General features: G+C 37.5%; 1 protein-coding gene across 1 annotated transcript in view; it reads left to right on the forward strand.

The window, feature by feature from the left end:
- The window catches only part of CCDC148 (coiled-coil domain containing 148), a 61,595-nt gene that overhangs the window by 15,276 nt on the left and 18,388 nt on the right, over positions 1-27,931 (forward strand). The window contains exons 8-10 of the mRNA XM_010563044.1: positions 6,383-6,521; positions 8,606-8,812; positions 27,736-27,876. Coding sequence (XP_010561346.1) covers positions 6,383-6,521; positions 8,606-8,812; positions 27,736-27,876 — 487 coding nt within the window. The remainder of the gene's footprint in view (positions 1-6,382; positions 6,522-8,605; positions 8,813-27,735; positions 27,877-27,931) is intronic.

The raw sequence follows: 27,931 nt of genomic DNA on the forward strand, positions 1-27,931 counted from the left end.
CTGTGAGAAAATCTGTGACAAATACTAAATCATTAAATACGTACAAAGTCTTTCTAGTGCTTTTAATTAAAAATGTGTGAAAGTTTATGATCAAAACAATTTTGGTGAAAATTCATAAATTTAAATCTCTTGATCCACATAGCATGTGTGCTACTGAATAATAGACACACATCAATGTAGACAACAGAATTTATGGAAATGGCTGAAAAATCTACCATCGTATTTTCATTGATCATATGCCAGGTTTGAATTTAGGTCTTGAGCTAGCTAATTTTGCACTGATAATTAACATCAAGACTTAAAGGTAAAATACTGTATTTGTAAGGGAAAGAAATTGTTGTAGGCCTGAAAACATATGTAGTGGTACTTCGAAGGAATTAAGTTATGATATCTAGATGGGGAAAAAAGAAATGAATGTAGCTGGAAGAAATACTGGTGGTAGTGGCAGTGGCAGCAATCTGCTGGTGGGATGTAAGGGTAGGTTGCATAGGACAATTTACCCAATATGGATCAGCGTATGCCAGTATTGTTAGCTGGGAATGTATGAAATCATACGGGAACCATCAGCAATTATCTTAGGCATTTTATTTAAAGCTAGATCTTGGTCTTTTTTTGTTTGCATTCTGGTCTCCAGATCTTTAATGTATTGCTTATTTATGTTTCTATGATTTTATCCACAACAAGGTTAAAAATGTGTTTTCAATAAAAAAAGCAAGACTTTGTTCTTGTAGAATTGCTTACTTCCAAGATCTGGGTTTTATAAAAGACACAACACTCTTTGTCACTTCTTACATTTATATTGACTAATTTGCATGAAAGTATTTCATGATTTTGCAAAGATACAGCCTTGCGATTTAAGTATTCTGTAATTCATCAAGCTAACTTTGATCCAACGAACACAGATAATACTGTCAAAAATTGGGTGACAGATTTTTGACCTTGGTATGTATCCACTGTACTCTACTGATTAATATAGCTTTAATGAAGCCTTTGCAATTATTGTTATTGCTCTATACCTGAAGATACCAAACTTTCACCTGCAAGACATTTTTTTCTCATTTTTGTAATTTGAGAAGTTGCTTAGTAGAACAATATGATTATATGATAACATGGTAACTTAGTCACTTCATCTGAGGATTACTTCCTGTCATTCTTCTCTTTTCATATGCTTGAATGTACAGTAAAGAAACCTCAAGTTAATACTAGTCTTCTGGTGTTACACATCTCATTGTTTAATTGTTCAGACTGTCTGGAACAGAAAATTTGGAAAATGTGCATAGAATTTCCAAAGAAGAAAAATCAGAATAAGATAATATTCTGGTCTAATATATTCTTTGTGTGCTTTTCAGTCCTACTAGAATGCACATTACAGTGTTTATTGCTTTTAGAAACTGAAGAATTGGGGTTTTTTTTCAAACATAATATCACTTTATAATGTTTTATAATCTAAATTCACTTCTTTTACTGCTGCTAAAACACAAGTTTTTGTGTTTGGGAAATACCCAGGTCTTGAGTTATCCCACAAATTGTGGACTTGGAACTGATGTGTGTGTTATAGCTGATGATTCTCTAAGCACAATTATATTTTTGCCACAATTTCCAGGGATGTCTGAGTTATTTAAATAACCAAAGGATGAATGGAGTATTGCATATTCAGTACTGTATCCTCTGCAGCTTCCTTTCAAATGAATGGGCTATTAGGACTAAGTCAAGTAAATTTAGTTCTTCTTTTCAGGCCTATTACCAGAATGTTTCTGGTACAACAATCGGCAATGACATAATTAATTGTCAGGGAGGCTAACATGTCACTTGGTGGTATTGTTGCAGTCTGTGTGTCTGCAGATTCAACAAGACAGCAGTGCATCAAGTATACATTGCTATTGTTAAAGGATGTGTGGGGATTATAGGGTGGAGAGGGTAGCTTCCCTTCTGAGTTGTTTATATTCTTTAGAATGTGTAAAGCCAGGGATTAATGCTGGGTAAATCTGTTTCAAAGGAAACAGCTGCCTCAGGGTCGTTGAATATAAGGCAATTGCTGTGTTTCAGTTCTGAAACAAAATAAAGATTGTACTGTTTTCTAGTGGAACGATATGTGCAAGAAAAGCAAGCACTACATTTAAAATTTGGGTCATGCATTCTGCCTTGTAAAAGTTTGTTAATATCTTGACACTGAAGAAGCCTGATATTAGCTTAAATATTAATGTAAAATGTGTTGGCACTTTTCAAACTCATTTTAGATGAGATCTTCCTTTCTGGAATTTTACAAAAGTTTAAGTGAGGTGACATCTTGAATTCAGTCAGGCAGGATATTTTGAAATTCTACATGCATTTAACGGTTACGAATACCCTGGGCTGGACCATGCTGCCTTTTTTTTTTTTTTGGCTATTTGTCTATGAACAGCTGACAAAATCTCAGCACAGCTGACAGACCAAGGCATTGGCAGTCAGTTTGTCCCTACTTATAATAAACTACTTAGAGCTATAGCTATAGCTGATTGCTCCCCAGAGTATCTTCCACAAACCTCAATTTCTCCATCTTGTTCCTGAGTAGTGTGTTAGCTGGCCATTAGAGGAATATACAAGTCAGAGGGAACCTTGAGAGATATGTGAGATATAGGAGGCAGAAACTGATGCAGCAACTGGTGCATCTGCCCTTCTGTGCTGGAGGAAGAGGACATCACCAGACTGGCCTTCAAACCACAGAATCTGTGGTCTTCCCTGCTCTCAAGTTCATGGTGTAATGTTTCCTGACCAAGATGTGTCTTACTCTGCTTCTCATTATTGTCACTAAAATAAAATGTTCAAACAGCACCATACCGAGGTGTATCAGGCTCACAGAAGAGGATTACTGATTTCTTTCAGAAATTACACAAGGTAGTTCACAAACCAACCCATAAACTAGTAAATACTCTCTTAGGATGGCTGGTACTGCCTCTGAGTAAAGGCTAGCAGGGTTTTATGGTTCTTCTAATAAAGAAATAAAGCACTGGGGCTGGAAAGACAGGAATGCTAGGTGTTATCTTAAGAAAAAAAATATTTTTGTACTCAGTTCAGCATCAGTAGGAGCAGTTGCAGTGAAAGAGATATAAATCATAGCAAAGAATAATTAATTTGTTGATTATTCTTCAGAAAGCTTGTACCTCAGAATATCAAATTATGACACAGAGATTCTAAAATTAATAAATTAACTGATTTCATAGAAAAGCTCCCTCTACAGAAAAGGGAGGAGTTTAAAACATTAATTTCTGAGCATCAGTTGCAAGACATTTTTCTTAGAGGCAGTAAATGTTGCAGAAATAGTACATCTTTCCAGTACCACCTCTGCGTCAAAGCTCAGGGACTCTTGTCTTCAGAGAACTGTGTCTGCTGTTACAGACCTGCAGCTTGAAGGTTATAAGATACTACTGCAACCGTTCCCTCTTTGAAGGACTGCTTAGCCCCATTTCACTTTCCAGGGCACTATTTCTTCTTTGGACTTAGTGTATGAAAAAAAACTCAGCTCAGACATCTATATTCATTGTCTGTCATGGGAAATTTAAGCAATCACCTATAAAGAAACACTTTCATTGCTGTTCTGCTCTTGCTAATGTATTTCCACTTTTCATGTTGTGTCCAACATTTGCTTGGTAGTTGTCAGTTGCTGCAAATAAACTCTTTACAGGACCTAGAACTTTTCTCTCCCCTGTTTCCATGCCATCTCCATTTCTTTACATGATGGCTGGATTTAACAGCAAACAGCTGGGTTCTAGAAATAGTTTGTCAGATATTTCACACAGTTTATAAGAAGAGAAAGGAAAATAGGTGGGAAGTATGAATAATATATATCTATCTCACGTAAGCATGTAGAGAGAAAGCTGTCTCCTTCCACAACTTCATTAATTTTAGCCTACTAATGAGTCTCCAAGTTAGAATTATTACTATCATATTCCTAGTCCTAAATCTGTCCGCACGAGTGGTGGGGAGCTTTTCTGTATGAGCTTGCAGTGCTGTACTGTAATACATGACCACACAGCAAGTGTTTGAAGTCTTGTCTAAGTAGGGAAGTCAATGGGCTGCAAGATAAGGTATGACTTAGTGATACTTTATATACCCCACTCACAAACCCTGGGAGCGCTAACTGCGAGTTGGCTGGTTGGCGTTCTTTTTGTGAGAAGTTAGGTTGCTGTTGAATTCTGGTTTTTATTGGCTACGTTTTGTGAATTATTCTAGAGCTGTCAACAAAGGTAGATTGTGAACATTCCTCCCGAGTGGGAAAACAGACACTAAACTGTCAGTGTATGCTCTTTGTTCTGTGATGTGATACTGCTACCTGTGGACACTTTAGTCTTTTTTAAAGTTAATTTTCGATGTGTTGCTTTCATTTTGCTCCATTGATAGGCAGATAAGCTACTCAAAAGCACTACCATATGGGGCCAGCTAAGAGCTAGTGCTTCATATTTTCCTGCAAAAAAACCTTTCGTGACTGGAATGTCTCTGTATGCAATACCAATGTTATTAGTGCAGAGCAGAGCTCTCTGTTTTGATGTGTTTGTGGCACTAATAGCTATGATAATGTTATTGGAGTTTATTGAAGGAGGTAGGATGTGATTTCTCCGTACCTGGCCATCTTCATTGTGATGCTGTCTGCATAAAAGACAAGTGTAACTTTTAACATTTATTCAAAGAAAAACAAAATACAGAAAAAGTACATATAGAGTGTAAGAAACAGGGTGTTCATTAATAGGGAATAATAATTTTAATGTTTCCTCATATTTGGTTATCATGGAGTTGCCACCATTCTGATCCTGGAATAATGATTCTGTGCTGAAAATGTCATAGTAAGCCAAGAATCATTTTTGTTTCATGAAAGTTAGAGGATGAAGAATTGAAGCAAGGAGGAGAGAACGTCTGATCACTAGCTGTCTCCAGGAAGATGGGTGAAGGTTAAATCCTTCTTAAGACCATAAGAGTAAAAATAAAGCCCATTAGTCTGCCTGAAGAAAACTGTAAAATAACTGCCTTTAGGTAGGTGGAGATAAGTGGACCTCTGTCCAAATTTGTGCCAACTTCACGGCAAAGCATGCAACAGCAGAAAGTGGCAGTAGAGAGGAAAAAAGGTGAAATGCATGTCATCCAGAGATTGGGTTCCCTTGCCTGACAGGATATTACTTTGAAAATGGTTTGTTGAAACAGGATATTGTGTCTTTGCATTCTTGAGATATGTCTGTAGGTGAAGCTTTTCATTTCTTAAAACTAACAGGTCTAGGGATATTTTCTTGTTTCCTCCTTTGGTATCCCATAATATTGTATAATGGTAAATGGCTGTGGGTTTACTGTACAATGTTTTTTAAAGAAAAACAGAATTACATAGAATTTTTTTAATACTTGCGTTCACTATTCTCTCTTTAGATGTAATGCTAGATCCTATCATAAAATCTAGTTTAACATTAATTATATATGAGCATCTCACAAAAAATCCTCTTTTTAAAATACCTGATGTTTCTGCCTGTGCAAGGATAAAGTTGTTCTAATATCTTAATGAATGCAGTGCTATTAAATACCAAGACACCACTGCTGGCTCAGGAAGTCCAAGAGCTGCAAAGAGCAGGAGGCCTGAGGAATTTGGTGGGGGGTAGAGTCATATGATTGCCTTCTTTTAATTTTCCCTAAGCTTTTAGTCACTTTTGAAAACAGGTCACGGGGATAGAGAGACCTTTTGGTCTGACTCAGTGTTGCTGCTCCTACATTAATGCTGACAATAAAAGCCTGACATTAATCCCTTCAAGGCCAAGAGTTCAGATTGAGGGTAAAATCTAATCTGCTAAATCCAAACCTGTGGTACTCTGTTTTAGTTTTAGGTTACTTTTTGTTACTCTAATTATCTGTAATACATGAATGCATACTGATTACTACACCTCCTATTTTAAAAAATTGTGAATCTTATGCCTTGCTGATGAGTTTATGGCTGTCAGAAGTTTGTTTTTAAGCTAGTTCCTCATTTAGCTACTCATGAGTATTATCACTTCATTTTTGATTTAGTGCTCAGTTGTAGAGACTGATCATCATCTTCCTTTTTCACGTTGTATTTTCCATGTGGTGTGACTATTCATTCATGTAGCGTATTTGAGAAACAAGGTATCATTCCCCAATAAAAAGCCAAGTTAGAAAAGGAACAATTAACTCAAATGATGGCACAATAAATGGTCACATCAGAAAAGCAATATAGATTTGCTTTGTTTTATTAAAGTAAATCTAAATTTCTCAGCTCTGATCCAACATCTAGTTTACAGGTTCAGGATGGTGAGCCCACTGAGAGGTTAGGCCTTTAAAAGCAAACTAGAACCAAACTTCTCCTTTTCAAATGTTAAGTTATACTGGGGCTGATTGTTTTGCATTTCTATAGGAACATTGAATGGAAGGAAGAAGATCAGTGGGTTTTTCAGACTGTTATCAATCAGTATCCAAGTGATCTTCAGAGGAGGAGGACTTTGTACCTCGATGTGCTGCAGAGATACCTTCCTCACAAATCTAGGCGTGATCTGGTCAGTGTTGTTTTAAATATTAGATCAATTATATAAATTCTTACATAAATCACGTAGTGAACATTTGTATTAAACAATGTTTATCAAAGTTTTTTATTTTAAAATTTCTTAATTATAAATTTTATTCTGCACAGTGAAGAAGAGATGTCCATGTCTTCAAAATGCACGAATTTGAAAATCTATCATTTCTTCAAAATAAGCACTGTGGAGATTTTATAGTTCCACATACTCTTACAGCCAAATTCACAAAATTAATTTGTTAGCACTGCTTTTGCCGTACAGTTTTATAGTTATGTCATGCTATTCTGCTTCTGTTGGTATTTTTATTTTTTATGAGGCTGTATAGCATTGTTGCACTGTCTAGGAATAGTTATTTTAATTGGTCTGTGGCACATATATAGCAGGAAGAGTGGAAAGTTATCTCCTGCTCTCAGGGAGAGGCTATTTTTATATTCATAATGCCTTTCAAATTGATTGCTGATTCCTTTTACACTCCATAGTGAATAAGCACATAGCAGCTAATAGAGAAACCCATTTCAAGGCCAGAACACTTCAGGATGTCATAAGTAAAGTAGGAGTCTTTTTTTATCTCTCTGCATGTATTTTTAGACCATCTAGTTGCTTGTGTTTGAGGAGTGCCTAGTGCAAAGGAGTGACAGTGAAGTGATGCTGATAATTAACATAGTTTCACCAAAAATAAAGTTCTTGTGGAGTTTGGAACTTTTACCTGTGAGAACTGGGCTAAATAATTACATGCTTTGTACAATGTAGGTATATTTTAAGCATAGCCATTATTAATGGGTCTCCCTAATTCTTTGAAGGTTTATTTAAATTTAAAATTTCTAAATTTAAAAATCATAATTCTGCATTGAACTGATATCTCTTGGTATGTATATTAGCATGACAAATAAAGAAATGTTAAACAGTACTAAGAATCTATTCTTAAAACATTTGTGTTACATTAGAATACTATACTTAGGGCCTTCTATGCCTTCTTCCCTCTGAAGAAGAATGGATCAGTGGACAAGCACTGACTGCTTGATCCAGGAGCAGCTCATCAGAGAGGTCTGTTTTTAGAAGTGCAAATTCTCCAACCCATTTCTTGCTTCTGAGTGTCTTAGCTTTAGGTGCTTGCTAGCAAGGCTCACCTGAGTTTGTGGCAGCAGCAATGGCAATGTGAACTTCTGATGCGGTGGCCTATGTGCATTTGACCAAAGAGAAGCTCCAGAGGTAGTGGTACCACTTTGTCTTCATCTAGCTATGAGCTGACAGGAATATTTGTGAGCTAGGCACCAGATGAGTCAGCATCCCCGTCCCCTGCCAAAAGCCTGGAAATTAGCATCAGAAATGGTCCCCTTGACACTTGCAAGCAGACAACCATCTGTAGAATCTCCTTCATCCCTGTAACTTGTATTTTGGGGGGGATATAAGACAGGTCCAAGACTCTACTGCCTCAGTCTATGCAGCCTTACCTGTTACTACTTCTGTCAAAGTCTTGACAGAAGAATATCCTTGGGAACATCACTGAATAAGGCCAAAGAAGGTGTATTTAAGATTAAACACTCGCCATTTTTGTTAGGTGGTGACATTGGTGGTGGCAGTATGCTGTTTGGCAAGCTAAAAATCTATTTCCAAACTTCTTGTTAGGAGAGAAAAAGTGAAGCTAATTCTCATCTGTACTGCATTTGTACAAATGCTTTAATTTGTGTTCTGTTTCTCTATAGATCATAATTTGCTACAAAAAGCCTCATCTTGCTACGAGTGCTCAATATCTCTGAAGATGTATTGAAAGGATCTGCTTGCATTTTATGTACTTTAGGGCATGAAGGAACCATTGCATTTAATTTATTCATATTGCAAAATCGTAGTTCAGAAAAGAACAGTGGGACATCAGGATACTGCAGTGCCGTATGGTACAGGCAAACAGGGAAGGGCTGGAGTGGCATCACCGCCTACCGACTCTGGGAGACTGCAGCGTACCTGGCACCTAATGGAATAGTTTTGGGCCCTCAATTGTGGATTCTATAGGAATATTGGTGATATAATAATTAATTAAACCTTTGTGAAATGCTTTGCTTTTTTAGGTTGTTCATGAGAAAGCTTGGGATCATTACCGTTTCATTAGGAATCAGCGAAGAGTCTTGATATTAAATTGGGCTCAAGCTAGGAAAGCCTTTTTACTTAAGGCAGTGGCAACTGTTGCTGAAGCCTCTGCTGCTCATGAGACAGAAGTGGTGTTGGCTAATACCAGACAAAAGCAACAGGAGATTTGTGCTGATCTGAAAGCAAAGGTAGGTTGAGTTATAAATCTACCACATGTAAATCTGCCTTTTCCTGCGAAATTCAAAATGAAGTTACAGTGTTGAAGTGAAGAAAAACTAACTGAAGCTAGTTGTCATAATCCTGTTTTTAACTGGCCTGATTGAATTGTTTCGGGCAGTTGGGGGAAAAAAGCAAACTATAATCTGTTGCCAGAGATCAGTATGTTTGTGAAGCTTGACTTGCATATGGTTTTGAAGATGCTGTGTTTCATTACCAATAAGGACCTTTGTTAGTGTTTCAGCCAGCTTTTGAACTTGGTTTGTCTTCTTTTGATTAAGAATTTGATGTCCTAGCACACTTTAGGCCTTACTGTGAGTTTCATACTGTGAGTATAATCTCTGTATAAACTGTGATCACATTTATTTTGATGGATTTTGAGCACCATCGAAGAGTTTTAACTGTATTTCAGTATTGGAAGAACAAGATTTGTTCTGCAGTTTACAGTATGAGAGACTGTAAGCAAGCTACAGGAGTAAAGGTCTGGCATCATATTCCTTGGGTTCCTTTCTAATACTGACAAATCACAAAATATTTGTGTGCTTCTGTTTCTTCCTCAGCAAAGTGGGATTGATATCTATACTGTCTGAGGCTTAGTTCATAATGGCTTTTAACACTAGAACCCTCAGAAGTGGAAGCGAAATGTTCCATTCATCATCACTACCACCAGTTTTTTAGATTAATGCTAGTCTGTTGTCAGAGAAATAATGAATATCTGTCTTCCCTTCTATTTATTTTTAAGAATACTTTCTAAGACCTGAAAAAATGGATCCCACAACTTGTTTGCCCTTGTTATGGAGGTCTAACAATATTCTGAAAGGTGATTTACTGTGTTAAGAGGTGAAAAAATATAAAAATACCTGGGTTTTTTGTTGTAAGAGAAAATAATAGAATGGGAGGAGCCTGGGCACAAGAGGAAAGTGTTATGATGTTGATGCCTAAGGCATTTATAAGGGAAACCACATTTCTGGGCATGAAAGGCATGTTAAGATTTGTTTAAACTGCTTTCTGTGATTTTCCACTTGTACAGAAATTAACATCTGAAAGCATACACAATGTATTATTCTTGCTTTTACCAACATTATCTCTGTTGAACCCTTACTTTTCAGTGAATACTAAACATTTGATTTTGTTTTTCTACAAATAGAAAACCGCAGTAAAACCTGTAATATGATTAAGACTTTTGATGTTGATGCTAGTTTTTCACTATAGTAATAATACAAAAAACCTTCTGTCTCTTGTTCCTGGAGCTGTCTGTCATAGGAGGGTTTGAATTTGAACACTTTAGGGTTAGAAACTGTCTGGGTTTGACTAAGTGGGGAGTACCCCATTTTAACTCCTCTAGCAAGCTTCCTTGGAGCCAAGTGGAGTAAGAAGCGGTTCTCAGGAGTTTGGGGGCATTGGTGGTTTTTGTTTTTTTACCTAGCCCTCCCTTTCTGGAATTGCTGTGTTTCTCATATCTGCACAGTTAGAGGTGGAAAGGCCATTTATTCCAGAACTGTGAATTTATGAGTCAGTCTTTTTTCTCTTTTTTTCTTTTTCTTCCCCACAAAAAGTAACAAGCAAGTGTTGGAGTACTTATGTTGTCTCCATGTAGCTTAAGATTCTCACTGATGCATTGAACATTGTCTGAAAGTTTTTTGGATTCTGACCTCCTCTTCCCAGTAACCTGGAACTGTTTGAAACTTAAACCTATTAGGCCTATACTTTTAAGGGTTGCTTTCAAAGGTGGCTTTGTTAAAATGTTGAACATTTGAACAAAAACAATTCACCTGTTTCCCAGAAAAGAGGAATGAAAAAGGTACATTCCTTTCATTAAAGAAGGATATCATCATGACCTTGTTTTGATCAGCTCTACAGCTGAAAGGGCTAGAAGACAGAAGTTGAAATTGGGCAAGGAACTAGCTGTTTTTCAAAGAAATTATTCTGAATGTATCCATGTTTTTTGTTTGGATTTGATGGGTATATGCATTTGAAAACTCATACTTTACCCAGTTTTAGTTCATCTTTCCACATTTCTGAAGTGTGCAACTACAGAATGTCATACTGTGGAAAGCGGCTGTTGGCAGCTATCAGGTAAAAAGTAAATCTCAGTCTAATGAGTTATTTTACAGTGATAAAACCCCATCCTGACGAGGATCCATAAGATGGGGTAAAAAGTGAATCTGTGTCTAAGGGAATGAGTGTAGAGCTCGAAATCAGGGATAGGGCTGTTCTCTCACTTTTTCTTTTTGGCCATTATTTGACTTAATTTTTTTGCATTTCAGGAAGTTTTGCATAAGGATATCTTACTCGTATCACTTTACCAGGGGGAAAATGTAGTTTCTATTATGATTTAGCTGTGTAGTAAACTTCAGATATGCTTGTGAAGAGTTTGTATTCTGAATGAGAGATACAGATTTCCTTCATTACATGAGCAGGCTTCAGAGAAAGTCATAGCATTTATGTGCCTATTTACATCAGCTGTAAAATGAAGTTATCACACACACACACACAGAGTAAGATATGTAAGCAGTTCTAAAATGCAAAGGATTGTTAGATCATTTTTGCAGACAGAATATGCAGAAATACATTAAAATCAAAGTGGATTGTTTAAGTAGCTGTTGATGATAGAGTGGAGGAAGACTAGACTCTGAATATGACACCTTTCATCTAACTTCCAGTCAGTAAACCATTTAGCCTATTTTACTTACTTGGTTTAAAAGGGATATCTTTCTGTAAATTTCTGTGCTTCTTTGAGTTTGTGGGGTTTTTCAAAAGAGGTTTTTCTTTCTCTGTGTGTGGAAAATCTGTTTGTTTCTAATTGCGATACAGATTGAGCAACACATAAGAGAAAGAAAAAGTTCATATGTGACAGGCTATGAATTTTTTTATTACTGCAATAACCACACGATATCACCTAACTTTCATACAGTTCTGTTCATCTGTCAACAACAAACCAAAGGCATAGCAAAAAGACTAACGAATACATTATTTAAAGCTGTTTTAAATGCACTAGAAGCAACTATGCCATCAGTGAGACTCTAGGCCTTGTGACTGACAAGAGACGATAACAATTAAAAAGTAAAGCAGCAGGGAAGTTAAATTAATGTTTATAGCAGTTTTTACTTGGGGAAGGGACTTTCAAATCCTTATTCCATGTTCCACCTCACAGAAGATCAGTGTGTGTCCTTAACAGGAATCAGAGGTTCTAAGGAGGAGTTTTGAAACAACTCAAGAAGCTCAGGTGAAGTAAATCCCAAGGCCCATATGGTAGTCACCTGAATGAAATAAAGTGTGAAATGGATAATACTGGTGAGGATATACTGTACATTATTAAAGAAGAAATGTTTCTGGTATGTATCTTTAACACCCCTGTTTGCTGTGGGAAAACAAAACAAAACCATGGGGAGGTTACACTTTCAATGAGTGATCAAGAATCACTTGTATTTGGTATTCTTTATACTGTGTGGGTTTAACCACTTTTAGGGTTCTGTAGCAGATGTTGTGTAAAAAATTTCTTTCTTTGTAAAATTCCTCTTTCTAAACAACGTGGAGAAGCAAATTCTTCTTCACAAGGTAGTTAAGTAATGAAATGAGAGAGCAATCTTTCAAGAGGTTTATAGAATCATAGAATCGTTTAGGTTAGAAAAGACCTTTAAGATAGAGTCCAACCGTCTACCCAACACCACCATGCCCACTAAACCATGTCCTGAAGTGCCACGTCTACGCAGTTTAGTAGGGCACTGCTTCACAGTTGGTGTTTGAAGGATTGAAGTACTTGCTGCAATACATTTAGAAATTCACTTAAGGTATCTGCATGCATTCAAAATATTATTTTTCTATTGAATTTACCTTAAAATACTTATAATCCAGTATGTTCCATCTTCATATAAAACAATTTTAAAAGGACACACTCAAGGGAAGACATACAACAGTAGACAAAACGACAGTTGAATCTCCTCTGTATGATGCATAGGGAGGGCTTTTTCTTCCTTAGCATAAAGCTATGTGCCTGCCTTCCTTTGAATCTTTTCTCTTTTACTGTTCCAGGATTAATCCCCACTCTAGTGCTAACATCTCTTGCAACACAGTGTTAATTTTTGGAGAGCAACCCTTGCATTCCTTATCCTGGCAGAAACTAAAATAAATTAATTTCAAAAGGAAAAGAGTTAGGTGGAATTAACTGGGATATTGCAAATCATATAAAGCATGTCACAGATTGCCTTCTTTCTCCCTTCTTGTATAATGAGAAGAAAGGATATGCCAGTAAACTCAGGGGAAAAAAGTTGTATCTCCCTATTCAGCATATAGCCAAGTCACTGATTTGAATGATTTGACTGCCATAGGAGATGAACATGAAAATATTACAATCAAATGAAAAAAAAAAAAAAGTCTGGGTAGGTATCAAATCTAGTACTTTGCCTATAATATGATCACTTTGCAGGAAAGTCTTTAAAAAACAAATATTTAAATAGTAGGATATTTAAAATAGGCGTTTTCTTTTTCAAAAGCATTGTCTATTCACCACTGAGGTGACCTGTTCATTCATTGGATATGAGAAATACAAGGAAGTTTTAATAACCTAAATTTTAAATGCAGATATCCATTCAGGAAGTATGTGGTGAACTTAAGAGTTGTAGGATGCTATAGTATTTCTCCAAAGTGGATGTGAGCAAATATCTAAGATTTTAAAATTCACCAAAGATGAGCCAACTCTGACTTAGTATGTTTTTAATCCAGAGCTAATAAATCTGGATTTATTAGTTTGAGGTCAGCACAGCATTGATGAATTACATGGCTTTTGGGTTGGATAGAGCTCATATGCGGTAAGCTTGAAGCACACGCGGAGATTGTCTCTGCAACTTTTCCCTGCTTTTCATTTCACCCCTCCTTTTTCCCTGCTGTTTTCCTGTACCACATGTGTTCTGTCACATGATGTTGTAATTTCTGAATCTATCAACCTCTCTGTTGAAATCTTCTCACAAAGTATTGCCTAGTATTTTGTCTGGGCACGTGGCAGATTTAAGGGGTTACCATCCTGAATGTTTTTTCTTACCTTCTGGTGCTGTTCACAGCTCTTTGTTACGGTGGCGCAACTGTAAGTCCACAATAAAAAGTTGGAAATGTTCTTCTAACTTCACTCTTTTTCAGTACACACACAACAGAAGTAGTTGATAAACCAATTTATGAAGTGTGTAAAAAGCAGACATTCTCCATGTTTTAAGCTACAAATGAAAAAATAGTTGTCCTTTTTGCTAATTAAGAAAAAGTTGTACCAATTAGTAAATACTAATCTGAGAGAAATAGAAGTTCAGACTTTAGCTATTGCCTGTTTCATAAATTGTGTCTGTAGTGTAATTTATAATCACACCTTCTTTCTACTTCAAGTGATTTCGTTATGTTGTTAGCTGCACACAACCCATGGTAAGTTGGATGGCTGGTGTGAGGCAATGCACAGGTGATTGCAAGTGATCAGCTGAACATAACTATTGAGTTACCAGCTGAGCCAGCAGCGGACTCCCTGCACTATGCCAATTGCGTGGAAAGTGTATTAGTTTAAACTGCCTTCGTGGTTTGCTCTGGCATTATAATTACAATTTATGCTATATGAGACAACATACAAATGTGAAAATGGTTTCTTCATTATTTGACCATACCAGATTTGGGGAGGACTAGGAGCACACACAGAGCCACACTCCACTGAAGTTGACAAGGGGCAGTTTGTTAAACCATGGTAGCTCCATTATGTGTGTTTCTTTTCATTCTTCTGAGGACGCCATCACGACTGCATACTTAATCTTATGTAGTGGGCATAAATTGCAGGGTTTTGGTAACAGGGGGCTGCAGGGGTACCCTGCATGGGAGGAGACCATGGACTGACTTGTCAGCTCTGAGATCCATTTAGACAACCCATTGTGCCCCAAAACTTCAACCAATCAGAGGAGCACATAGTGCCTCAGCCTGAGACTCATCTTGCTCATTTACCTGGCTGCTAGGTTTATCAAAGCTTGTAGGATCTTAAGTATGTTTGAGACATACACTTACGTGTCAAATTTAGTTGAAATTGTCCAGTGATCCCCAAAACTACTTGAGGATGGATAGCTGGGCAAGCAGACAGCTAATGCTAACCTTCTTTTCTTAGGAGAATTATCTTCCTTCTTCAGCTAGGAAAGTGGCGCCACAGGCAAGCAAAATAATTTGCATTAAAATTTTGCAAAAGTAGTAAAGGATCAAAGGAGCTTTCCATACAACTGCAGAAAGAACTAGAAGAGATAGTACTGTATATAAAAGCACAGCAAATTTAGCTAAGTAGGTATAAATAGAAATGTGGCTTACTTAAGGTTATGCATGTGTGAATATTTAAGCCTACATAATATTTAAACACGTTAATAAAATGTTGACACTCCCGTTGTCAAGAACAGAAGGATGTTCTGAATAATGCTGACTGAGAAGAGAGAGGAAATACAAGGACAAGCTGTGAAAAATAAATTGGTCACACACTGTCTTGAGCAAAGATGTTGGCATGTGCTTTCAGCTCCAGGGAACTAAAACCAGTCCTATATTGGATCACAAGTTTTACAGGTACCAATCCTAGCCCTTGTCACTAAGTTTCCTAACTAAAAGCAATGTATTGTTTCACTCTTCTAGTTATGACTGAGGATTATGCTCAAATGCTTTTCTCTCACATCCCTTTTTCAGATTTAAACACTTCTACAGCTGAAGAAAATGTCTACAGTTCTGTTAATGATCAAAAAAGTTATTTTTAACCATTTTCTGATTTTCAAATTATAATTTTTCTAGAGGTAGATATGGTTTGGGTTTTTTATGTAACAAAATTAATCCTAATGCCAGTAGCCTTGCTTTTCTCTATTATTTCTTGCAGACCTCTTAGAGGTGGCCTGTGGAGCACAAGCTGCTCAAGAGTACCAGTCAAAAATCTACTAGGGATGTGAAATTTAATTGTTTTTCTAATCACAGCCAGAACAAGATTATCTTCTCAGATTAACAGGCAAACTTGCAAGTGTATTATTTCTTAATTATCCCATTGCCAAATGCTCTAATACTGGACTTCTCATAGGTCTTGTGTAAGTCCGTAAGAAGCAGAATACTGTTAGCTTCTACTGTTTGCTGTTTTGTCATTCAAGACCCCGTGGAGTCTGGACATGATTCCAGGTGCTGTTCAGAAGTCTTCAGGGTTGAAGAATCCCCAGTCTAGAAAAGAAGGAACAGGTTTTTAGAGTTGAAATTTACTGGAGACTTCAGACCACCATCTGTTAATATCACAATAGTTTATGTTGTTGATGTCAATAACTGTTGATGTCATAAGTAACTTCATGTATTAACTGTGTGGTCTCAGGAGGTGCTCCACTCTCTGTAAAAGTAATACAGATGAGTTCTTCACCGTGACAGTAGAGCTAAGTCTTCTCCCCACAGAAAGTGAACTTGATTCCTGCTGGACTGCTGAGTGACCTGCTGTTTCAGGGTGTTTGCTGCCCTGTAACCTCTGTCACAGGGGGTGTGTTGGGTTTTTGTATTTAGGATTAGGTGTTAGCATGGATTTTGAATGCTTGGTGTTTGTTGTGAAGCTAACGGCCAGCAGAATTTTAAGCATGGTATCACAAAGCACAGACAGGGGGATGCCTGAGCAGTGTGGTGCTTAACCTGCTGGCAGGAGACAGTAACTCATCGCTGCAGCTCTCTGGGCTGCTACCACCAGCATATGAACCAAAACATGTAAACAGCAATGATTCTTGGTAATATTTCCACTTGATCATGATATTTAATATGGAGGCCCCCTTGTAAATCTGAACTTCCTTCCACAGTAAACTAATAATTGACACATTTGCTATTTTAAACATTCATGTCAGTTCATAAGGTTACTGACAAACAAGAAAAGGAAAACAATATGTATGATGCTTATAAAAAAGGACTTCCTAAATTTAAAAAATGATGGCTTTTTCACATTGTTTTGACAAACTCGCCCCTGCCCCTTAGTATTTTAGATTCCAGGGAACTGTTCTTAATATGCATTTTAATTTTTTCCCTTTTATAAGCTCTAATATTCACACCCTGAGGGACCCATCTCATTATCTTTCCATTTAGGAATATATGCATACACTTTCTGTTCTTATTTTATTTCAAAGAATAACAATATTTTATATTTCAATGTGTGGTGGGTTTGATTAGTGCGAGTTGGGTTTTTTTGTTTTATTTTCAGTTGATACAATTTCCCATCAGTAGCAGGTCTACTATACATCTTAACTTCCTTGGAGATGTCAGCTCTGTTGGGGCAAAATTTGCCTGACTTCCAAAGTCTTGGCAAACAAGTCATTAACTGGAAATCTAGAAATCCATGAGATGCCTACTATGCAGGCATTAATCTACTCTCCAGTACCTGTGCTGTGAGTTCTGCATGTCTGAGAGCTGTTGAAACTACTGCACATTGGCATATGTTACCAGTAGGTCCAGTGTTTCCTAAATTTCATTGTTTTCCTGCATGCCCAAACCATTTATTAAGAGTGCATCCAGCCATTGCTTCCTGCGAGCGTCAGGGTTGCTGTGCAAATACTGTGGAGGCTCACATGTTTGTCTGGGAAAAGCTGTAGCAATTCTGTCCTGGAGATGCAAATGCTTTACAACATGCATTAATTTCCTTCTTCCTTGTCCCTAGCAGAAAGTCTTAAAAATTTGAGTAGTTGAAATAGGGTTTGTAATGAGAAATTGTAGGTGAATGCAAGTAAATTTGAAAAGACTTTTTTTAAATGAAATGCACTACTCTTTAATAGTCATTGAATAGACATTTCTGTATAATTAGTGACTTAACATATTGGTTTAGTTTTGTAACACAGACTTCTATTGTCCTGTTCCATTTATAAAATATTTAAGTCTAAGGAATTTATTATCCCATTAACCCAAGTGGAATTTATGTGCTTAACTTCTATTAACCTTAATAGAAATTATCTGGGTGAATCCTTGTTCTTCTATGGGAGACTAGGTCTTTAATTTTTTATTTTCCTCTACATTTCCTTCCCCCTTTTCTTAAAAATCTTTCTTTTTTTTCCACCTTAGAATGGAAGGGAGTTGCTCAGGCAAGAGACATAGATCAGCATGCATTACTTTTATCTGAAGTATTAATGACTAAGCTATAATGCAAGCAAAGAGGCTACACTGCTGGTAATGAAAGTCACCTTTTAATGAGTTTTCCATGTTAATCTTCTAGTGATCTTGGTTTGACTGTGCTCTTTGGCCAGTTCTATAGTAGATAAAAAGCAATGACCTTCTCTTGTGCGGGGAAATAAGAAGCTTGCCAAATTTATTAAATCATCTTCATTGATTGGATGATGTGTCCACTAGGAACTGAACTGAGAAGAATATCCTTACTGAAGACCTGATGTTGCAATCTTGTAATTCCTTTAGCCCATAACTTCTTATCACTTAATCACCTTTTACATCTGTTTTGCTTAATTTTGTTTTTCAGGACACACTAGAAATGCATAGTTCTAAAGCAGCCTTTTCTCTGTAAACAGAATTCCTTAGGTCACCAACTTGTTCTGAGGCTGCAGTCCTTATCTTAAAAATGTGAAGGAAAATTTTATGGTTGACGTAGTTTGAATCCAAACTTGCAATTAAGAGGCACTTTTTCACCCTCTGTGCCTTGTGCCTTCTATCTGGAAAAATGAAGAGGTATCTCTGACATACCATAAATGGGATAACTCAATTGCATATTCAGCAAGAAACAGGGCAGAAAAGCTGGGCAGAGAAGATGACGATGATGCAGTGAAGTTGGGAAGGAGGGTAAAAAAGGAGAGGAGCTAGTCCTAGCAACAGAAGTAGATCAGTCTGGTTATCTGAACTGTGGACATTTCTTGCTATGCTTTTGGACTCTGTTGATTCCAAGCTTCCTCTTTCTTTTGAGCTTCATATGAGCACAGTGTAAGTAGCTGTAGGAAAGCCTTAGATGACCTAGAGGACTCTAGCCTGAATAATCCCATGGAAAGGGAGCAGATGCGGCTTCCCATGTAATTTGGCACTCATCCTTTCCCAGAGCTTATTTCATGGTTCTGAATGACTACTTGGGCTGTATCTGGACATGAAAAGCTGCTGAATTTGTTCTCTGTTTTCAAGGGTACCGTCAGTAGCCTAACATGGAGCTATGCCACACAATAGGAATTTTATTGCTACTTATACCAATTTTTGGCACAGATGACATGCAATATAACACTAACCTCAGGTAGTCTGTGCTGTCCGAGCTGTGAAACATGAAATAACACTTCATGGCTGTTACTTGTTAGGATTTCCTACCCACTTTGCAGAACCACCAGGGAGAACTGTGGGACAAATGTATCTGGATGCATTCTATGATTCCTTGTTTTATGCTTATGATTTTTTTTTTATATTGAATTCCTTTAAATACTATCTGAATCTCTAGTCATCTTGTAATCACACTTCAACATTTCTGACTGTGCAACCCTGATTGCTGCAGCTGCTATTGCTTTCAGTTGCATGGTGATGCCACCATGAAAATGCTGGTTCTTTCACCAGTGCTGGAATAGTATTCTGTTGCACACTTCCTCACCTTACTCATTCAAATTTTGTGGTCCTTCTTTTGTGAAGTTATTTTTCTTGAAGAGACCCTCTAGAATGTTTTTTTCCTAGGCATTCTTAGAATCAATTGTGAACAGTTTGAAGAAGGAAGAAGAACTGCAAACCATAATAAAAATAAGGTGTGCAGAAATGTTTCAGAGATTAATAAAGCTCTGGGAGATTCTGAAAGTGTATTGGGATTGGGTCATTTTATGAGGTTGAAAGAGTGAGCTAGAGAGAATCGGGGTGGGGATATCAGAGGATTTTCTTTTTATGCCTTTAGTTATGACAAACAGTACTGACTTTATCACACGATTACTGGGAATTTGTGCTTAGAATTAGAATTCTAGCAGCTTATTATATCCGTGTAGCACAGTGTAGCCTGTGAGAATACTGATCTGGAGCTCTGTGTAGTCATTTTGTGACACTATTCCTCCCGGTCATTTTATGTCCTTTTGGTTTGTAGTCTATTTTTGCCTCAGTTTTCAAAGGCTAGTTTTACTCCTCGTGTGACCTTTACCGTGCAGACCCTCTCTATGCCAGTCAGTTGTCCTATGTTCCTATTTACGTAGCTATGCAGCTTAGCTGCTAGAATGAGCTTGATGCCAACTCTCTTGTGTCACCCTAGGCAGCTTCAAGATCTGTTTATAATGTAAGTTAGTGTTGCTTAAAGAGAAAACCTTACATGGTGCTGTGTTGCCATGTGCTAATTTAATGGGAATTCCCAAGCAAAGTATCTCAAAAATTGTTTTGTCATTAAAAGAGATGTATCTGTAGCATTAAGTACATGGTAAATACATCATTACTATTCAGATGTTAGAGTGAAAGAACTAATTTATTACTTTAATTAGCTTGTAGTGTACTTTACATTATTGTAATATGCAATATTGAAATAATGAACTGAAAATCGGTATGTACGCATTCTGTTCAGCACAGCAATTTCATAACTCACTTGGCAAAAGCTCCTCTAGTAATACATGAACTGTGAAATGTGCTTGAAATGCGGGTTGTAATTAAAAACTTTCAGAACTTAATGTTGGCAGTGCTTATACTGCTAAAATGTAAGCTGCTTTGTGAAACAGGCAGTAGGGGATCCAGTTTTTAGTGTATTTTCAATATTAGTTTAACTACTAGGATTTTTTAAATATTTAAATGGAACATTTACTATTGAAACAGTAAACTCTACCCTTCTGATTTTGCACTCATAGGAATGAAAGAATGCAATCAAGAACACTTTTTTCTTTTTTCCTGCATTTTTGTCCCAGATTACTGCCTTAGTGAATCAGAATTATTGTTTGGGATTTTTTTTTTGTCTTCAGATCTGCACAGTACTACCTCTGGAGGAAAAACCTGATGAATACAGTGGGTTTTCTTGAAAAGCTTAAATTGTAGGAATGTTGGAAATTCATCATCAGGTAGTCACTTTTAAACAGCAAAATATTAAAAGTATGGAAATACATACCACAGAGATTCCTCAACAATTATGCTCCATTTCACTGCCTGCCCTTTGTTGTTGTTATTTGTTCTGCAGCAGTGCCCAGAGGCTCTCAGATAGGGTTGGGGTCCTGCAGTGCCATGTGTTGTACAAACTCCCAGTAAAGTGTAGTCTGCAAGGTAGATACAGATGCAGGCTGGGTTTCCATAAGAGGCAGTCTACTCTATCCTTTGTTATCATGAGTTAAGATAGTCTAGCTCCTAATTTTTGTACCTGTGACAACATGGACAGGGGACTGGTTTGGGAATCTTTTCATTCTGGTCCCTGCCATCTTCTGTGGATGGTACTCCCATGAGAAGTTCCCCTTTGTAGGCAGGCTGGCTCACTAAATAAGTTGAGGCTGTGGGACTAGAACTACTCTCTAGCAGAGAGATGTGTTAATGTTCGAATGTGGTTTAAAAAGTGAAATATATTGACATTTGAATCAGCTGTTTAATTCCTAATTTTTGGTATTTCTTACATAATAAACTAATTTAGCTCAGCTCTGTCATGAACATTTTATCCTATATCACTTTAACTCTTCATGTGGGGAACACATGGCAAAATGCCAACCTACTGAATCACATTTTATAAATATTTTGCAAACAGTTCTTTTCTGTTTTTTACCAGTTTTTCCTTTTTTTGTTGCAGTTAGGATTCATTTTTTAAAGGAAGGGACTCTTCTTTTGCCTTAATGAAAAGGCATGGATTAGATAAACGTGGGAGGGCCTGGGATGATGTAGACTAACTTCATATGCTGCCTACACAAAAGAATAAACGGGTATTGTGGGAAAGCATAATACAATGAAACTTCCCTTCCTTCTGTCACTGTTACTACCCGTTTTCTTGATTGGCAATGGGCTTATGCATTAAAAAAACCTAACTAGATAAAAATGGAAAGCAGATTCTACCCACTGAGTAAATAGGTGTGTTTAGTAGTGATTTAGGGCAGTGTAGATAGCATTGTAGAAGGTAGTGGAGATATGCACTGAATTATTGGCATATCAGTTTTGTCTGGGGAACCTCACTGCATGATTAATGTTTTGTCAGCTCAGTGGAGTTATATATTTGATGCTTGGTAATGCTCACTTGTTTGTCTGAAACCTGTTGAAAATCTAGGTTGTGCCCCAGTATTTGTTTCTGACTCGAGTGGAAAAGCTTTAACAGAAGAGCTATGTGAAAATAACTAGGGAAAGTGATTATGGCCTGTCATGAGACTGGAGTGTAGCATATGAAACGCAAATAACTGCTAATCAAAATGAATGAATAATGAGGCTTGAGGTGATTTTAGACTAGATTAGCATCTGTTTCTGCTTACTGTTTTATTGTTTGCTTTCCTTCAATCAGTTGTCATTTTGAGAGACTCTCTGCTGGGCCAATTCTGTTCTCAACATCCATTTCCAGTCAGTAGTTCCCCTGAAGTATCAATTCCCTGCAGCTTTTATTGATACCAATTTAATGGACTCACCGTGCTAACTTATGACTGCAATCAAACAACTGAAAAACATCCCTGGATAATAGGTAAAGTAATATCTGGAGAAGACCAGTAGAAGATCAAGAGAGTTCTCAGACTTGGAGGAAACTGAAGCTGCATCATGTCATGAGCCCACTTACAATGGTATATATCTTATTATTGAAGAAAGTGTGAAAGGAGTGTGAAGCAGGATATAGGAAAATACAAACTTAAAAAAAGCAATTTTTTTGTTACATAGTTTGACTGTTACCTCATTCCAGTTCAGAAATCTCAGTGATGTTATTAGAGAAGTTTAAAGTTCCTTTGAATGCTTCTGCAGTTTATTCTAGCTCCAATCTGAGTAGACTTTTAGCAGATTTCATTCATTTTTTGTTTGTTGTTAGATTTTAAAGCTTGATGTATGTTTTTGCTTCAGTCTGTTTCACAAGTGAGGTAGAAATGATTGCATGTTCTTCCACATTCATTTTCAAAACATTCCTTTTTAAGTTTATTAGTGTAGCAAGTGAAGGGTAACAGAAACAATTTAGCATTTTATTTTAGATTTTTAAACTGCTAAAATGTATGAGCAGATTGCTGTCAAAATTGCTAAATAAAAATTTCTGTTTAGACAAAGACCTTGTGTTACAAGTTTCACAGTGTGGGGGAGGTTTCAATCAGGTATTACAGCTAAGCTCCAGAAAATAGGGCCTTATGAAAATTGACATCTTCCCTCTAGAAGTCTCTTAGCGGCTAGTATGGTCTTCTCATGTCATCCTTGTTCTGTTTTTATTGTTGTTCCATGTTTCTGTTTCGATGGATGGTTTGAAATTGTAATTGACTGTTTGCATTAAGTGATACACGTTCTTCTGCTGACACTTCCCTTGGAACTTGCTTGTTTTAGCATGCAGAGCTGCTATGGATTTCTTTGCCCACTTGATGGTATTCTTACTCTTGTATGGCTTAGAACCAATCAATTTGTCATTCCCTCCGCATGAGACAGGCCCAAACCCGCTGGCTTCCTCTGTAGTATCCATCTAATAAACCTCTGCTATGTAGCTATTTTTTCTTTAAGTCCTCATTTATCCATTTTCATTCTTGCCAAGCTCAGCAAGCTGTTCAGACCCCATCTAGTGCTGCATTTGTTATCAGTGTTAGAACTATAGAAAACCCTGCAATAAAGGTCTTGAATACATCTTGCTCCTTATACTTGGCTGTTTCTCACTACTTAAGTGGCTCTTTTCAGAACTTGGGAGAGTTCAGACAACTCTCCCAAGAAAGCTTGTTAGATCCTCTTACCTGCTTCTTTCCTGCCTTTTTGGTAGTGCCCCTACGCTGAACTACATCACAAGAATCCTTGCTTTGCATATTCCTCAAGAAAATGCATTTCTGTTAGGCCTAAATCCATAGCCAAATGCCTGATTCTTTTTCTTGGAACTTGCTTAAATCTTAGAGCATCTGCTTGTCAACTTGATGTTTTTAACTTATGAACAAAGTTACGGAAATAAGATCTCAGATGATAGGAGAGAAAGACTGGAGTCCCAGAACTGAGTATGGGAACTGATATGGGAGAATGATGTGAGGACTGAACTATAGGAAAATGTGTTCCTCTCTACACCAGAGTAATTCTTTGACATCAAATAAACAGCAGAGAAGACATTCCCAAATGGATGTCTGGACACTGGAAGAGAGACGCTCTTCTGCTTCTTGGTGGTTTTCAAGTGGAACAGCTACAGTGTCAGGGAGTGAGAAGACCCTGGTTCAAGCTAGTCTAGAAATGAGGATGTTCTTTTTAATTTTGAGGACAGCTGGATACGGGTCCCTGCCTCAAAAAGTGTTTCATTATTTCTTTCTTACTGGAGCTAGTCCAGTGAAAGACCATTAAGATGAAGGGTCCGGAGCATCTCTCCTGTGAGGAAAGGCTGATAGAGTTGGGACTGTTCAGCCTGGAGAAGAGGAGGATCAGGGGGATCTTGTCAATATAGATAAATACCTGAAGGGAGGGTGCAAAGAGGATGGAGCTGGGCTCTTTTAGAGGTGCCTAGTGACAGGCCGAGAAGCAATGGGCACAAACTGAAACACTTGAAATTCCATTCCATCCATCAATTTTCTACTGAGAGGGTGGATGAACACTAGAACATGTTGGCCAGAGAGGTTGTGCAGCCTCCACCCTTTGTTCGACACGGTCCTAGGTAACCAACCACCTATAGCTGACCCTGCTTGAGCAGGGGGGGTGGTCTTAGACAGTCTTGAGAGGTCCCTTCCAACCTCAACTGCTCTGATTCTGTTTTCTGCAACCTGGAATAATTTTAACCATAAACATGGTTTCATATTCCTTTTTACAGAATAAAGAATTGCATGTGGATCTCCCACAGCCAGGGTAAGGGGGCTCAAGGTATTTATGCTGTGATATGGCAGTCTTGATTAATCAAGTCATTAAATAAAAATTTGGAAATTATTTGGAACATACTGCTTGGGATGTATTTGGGATGACCAAAAGCATGATATTACTGGAGGGGAAGCCTACTACTTAGCAAAAACTTTTGCCCCGTACTTCTTTTAATAACCTGTTTTGAGGAAATTAAGGTACATGATTCATATGCAGTATATATTCAAGTGGGACCAGTCATATTTAGTTTTCTTTTCTGAAAAAAATTAAATTATTTAATGCAGATGCTTAGAGCTATTTATATTACAGTACTTATGTCTCAGGGTTATTTATGTTAATATGTCACTTCTAATTAATGGAAAATTGGGGGGTGGGGGAGAACGAGTGTTCTGAGTGTCCCACAAGGGCTCAGTGTTCTCCCCAGTTCTTATAGAAACTTAACATACCTATGACTGGCAGGTTAAAGGATTTGGGGGGGGTGCTTTTTTCTTTTTAGTAATGAAAGGATAGTTTTACCACTGCCAAAGAAGCTCTATGAATTATTATTGTTATTGCTGTTATTATTATCATCATCATCATCATATACAGGAGATCCTGTTAAGGGAACATTTTCAAAATTCTGAGGAGAAAAGTCATATATGAAGAGTAACATCTGTGCTAAGGAACACTGCATAACATTTTTAATTTTTCTTTCTATAGTGTACAAGTTTGAATTCCAGTTTGAAATAATTTGGTAAGAATAGCTAAAAGAAAAATAGCTGTTTCTGTGCTGTCTGCCATTACATTACTGCACACTCAAATACATATGGACAAGTGCAGCTTGCATGTATGTATCCTAATTGATCCCTCTTGCATATTTTCCAGTATCCATGCCCACCTGCAGTTTCCATGTGCATACGTTTATGTTCCCTCCTTGCAAACCATCCCGCTACATTTTTTGACACTCATTCAGTGCCATTAATACTTGCTGGCATGTACAAACTTATGCCTGTTTCCACCCCACTGCCCCATAAAATAATTAGTAGTGTTTTTCAAGTAAGGGGGAGAGGGAGGGAAGTTGAGAGGCTTGGGTTTTCAGGATCTTGTGCCTTTTTTCTCCTAGCTGCCTACATTTTCCTAGTCGCAAGGATAATTTTTGACTCGGGCCTTTGCTCTCTTCCTGTAAAACATCTAATTGGTGAAGTTGGCTGTTTCCTAGCTTTTTTTTTTTTTTCCTCCTAGAAAGGAGATTTCAGAAGGTGAAACACCATTATGAACAGGCCTCTACTGAGAATTAGTTACAAAAATGGAAGAAAAGAGGTTAAAGAGTTTAATGCTCAGCTAAATCATAATTCTTAACTTTAAGGATGGAGTTGAAGCTGGGAAAAGTTGTATGTACTCTGAGAGAATAATACCGTAAATGAAAGTTGCTTGAAGAACCCTAAAACTCAGTTTTTATTAAAACATGAAAGCACACCAGTTACCGCTTATGCTTGGGTATGGTAGCAGACTGCATTGAACTTCTAAAGATAAACTCAGGTTGCAGGAGACAAAAGTAACTGTTGGTTAATCTGTGGCATTCGTTACAGGCAGAGTATCTTTTTAACAAGCTATCTTTAAATCTTTTAATAAAGAGAGAGTTTAATTTTACAACCACTGTAAAATTTCATGTTATTTTCATGTTATTACTTTGCCTGCACTACATGAAAAGTCACGGCAGTGTTTAGTCTATTGGGACACTTTGCAAAGAACAAAATATGATTGTTATTTAAGCAAAGAAGCAGGGCAAACACGGCATCACACAGATGCAACTCGCTGAGAACCTCAGACCATGGGGAGCACTGGATTTCTGAACAAAAATCTTTCACAAGCACAGAACAGGAGAATTAATAGTCTGCGCACATAGCTAGTGAAATGCAGTAAAGGTGGAAAAAATGTATATTAAAATACTTTAATTCTTAGTATTAAATTACTAACTGTAGTATAGAAAACCAGATGAAAAATGGCTGAAATGCTTGTTCCTGTGAGGAATACAGAGTTTTATTAGCACTTGACAAATCTATTGCAAAAAGAGCTGGCAAGCCAACAAAAAGGAGACATCATTAGTCCTATTGAAACCAGCATGAAACAGATAAGCATACAACTGCTCTTGACAACACCGACGTAAATTGGGGATCCACGCTGACTGAGAACAGTGTGCTTGAGAACACTGAAAATAAGTCCCTACCCATTGCCAGTTACTGAGGACGTGTTGTCTTGTTTAATCAATACAGTGTGTCAGGAATATGCCAAGAATGGATTCTTGGCATGTTGAGCTAAGTGATCTATCCCGTCCCTGACACTTTTTGTTACGAAGTGTGGCAGGCCCTGTAAGGAGAACTGCGGTGGAGCTGGTCCTGTCCTGATTCTGCACCCACTTAGCCAGCGGTCTGGAAAGCTGCCAGGCAGCTAAGCTGCAGCCGATGTCTCTCTTCCCACAGAAGAGCGGGATGTCGGGTATACAAGACCATTATAGGCACCGGTCATAACCTTTGAATGGGTGGCAGGGATCCTAGACTAATTTTGCAGTTTGAAACCTGACAAAAGGTGAAGTCCCTGTCACTGGAGTCCATTGGTTTCCACAGAGTCCTGGTTGGAAGCAAAGTGCTGTTACAGAAATACCTGAGTTGAAGGATGCAAGCAGACTCTGGTCTGTTAGCATTGGTCTCCATTTGTTCATAGGTTCATTAAGAAATGTACGTGTTATTGAAAGTCTAAGCAGTGAAGGGGAATTTAAGATCTGATGTTACTGAGGTGGTTTTGGCAATTTTGCCTAGAATCTTTTCATATGTGATTTTATTGCATATTATGCCAGTCCATTGCAAATTGCACGTGAACGTGCGGAAAGGTGGTGCTTACTAAATGATTATGTGTTGCTGATAAGATTATAATCTTATCTTGTAAATGGATTACATGGGTTTCCTTCCCAGTCTGTTTGGCAGGGTCACAGTATTACACAAGTCTGGTGCAGGACTACCTTTTCAACTGTTTCTTCCAGGTTCTACAGTGGAAAGCACAGCAGGAAGAGGCTGCTAAACTAGAAGCTGCTGTAGCTGCCAGAAGAAAAGAAAAGGAAGATGAGAAAGAAAGGCTACAGAAAGAACAGGAAATGATTCATAGAGCTCAGGAGAAAGAGAAAGTATGAGAAACTTTTATACGTTTTTGTATATATTAATGTGTACAATTGCCTTTAA

The sequence above is a fragment of the Haliaeetus leucocephalus genome, unplaced genomic scaffold, assembly GCF_000737465.1.
Source record: "Haliaeetus leucocephalus isolate CR32 unplaced genomic scaffold, Haliaeetus_leucocephalus-4.0 Scaffold163, whole genome shotgun sequence".
Lineage (NCBI taxonomy): Eukaryota > Metazoa > Chordata > Aves > Accipitriformes > Accipitridae > Haliaeetus > Haliaeetus leucocephalus.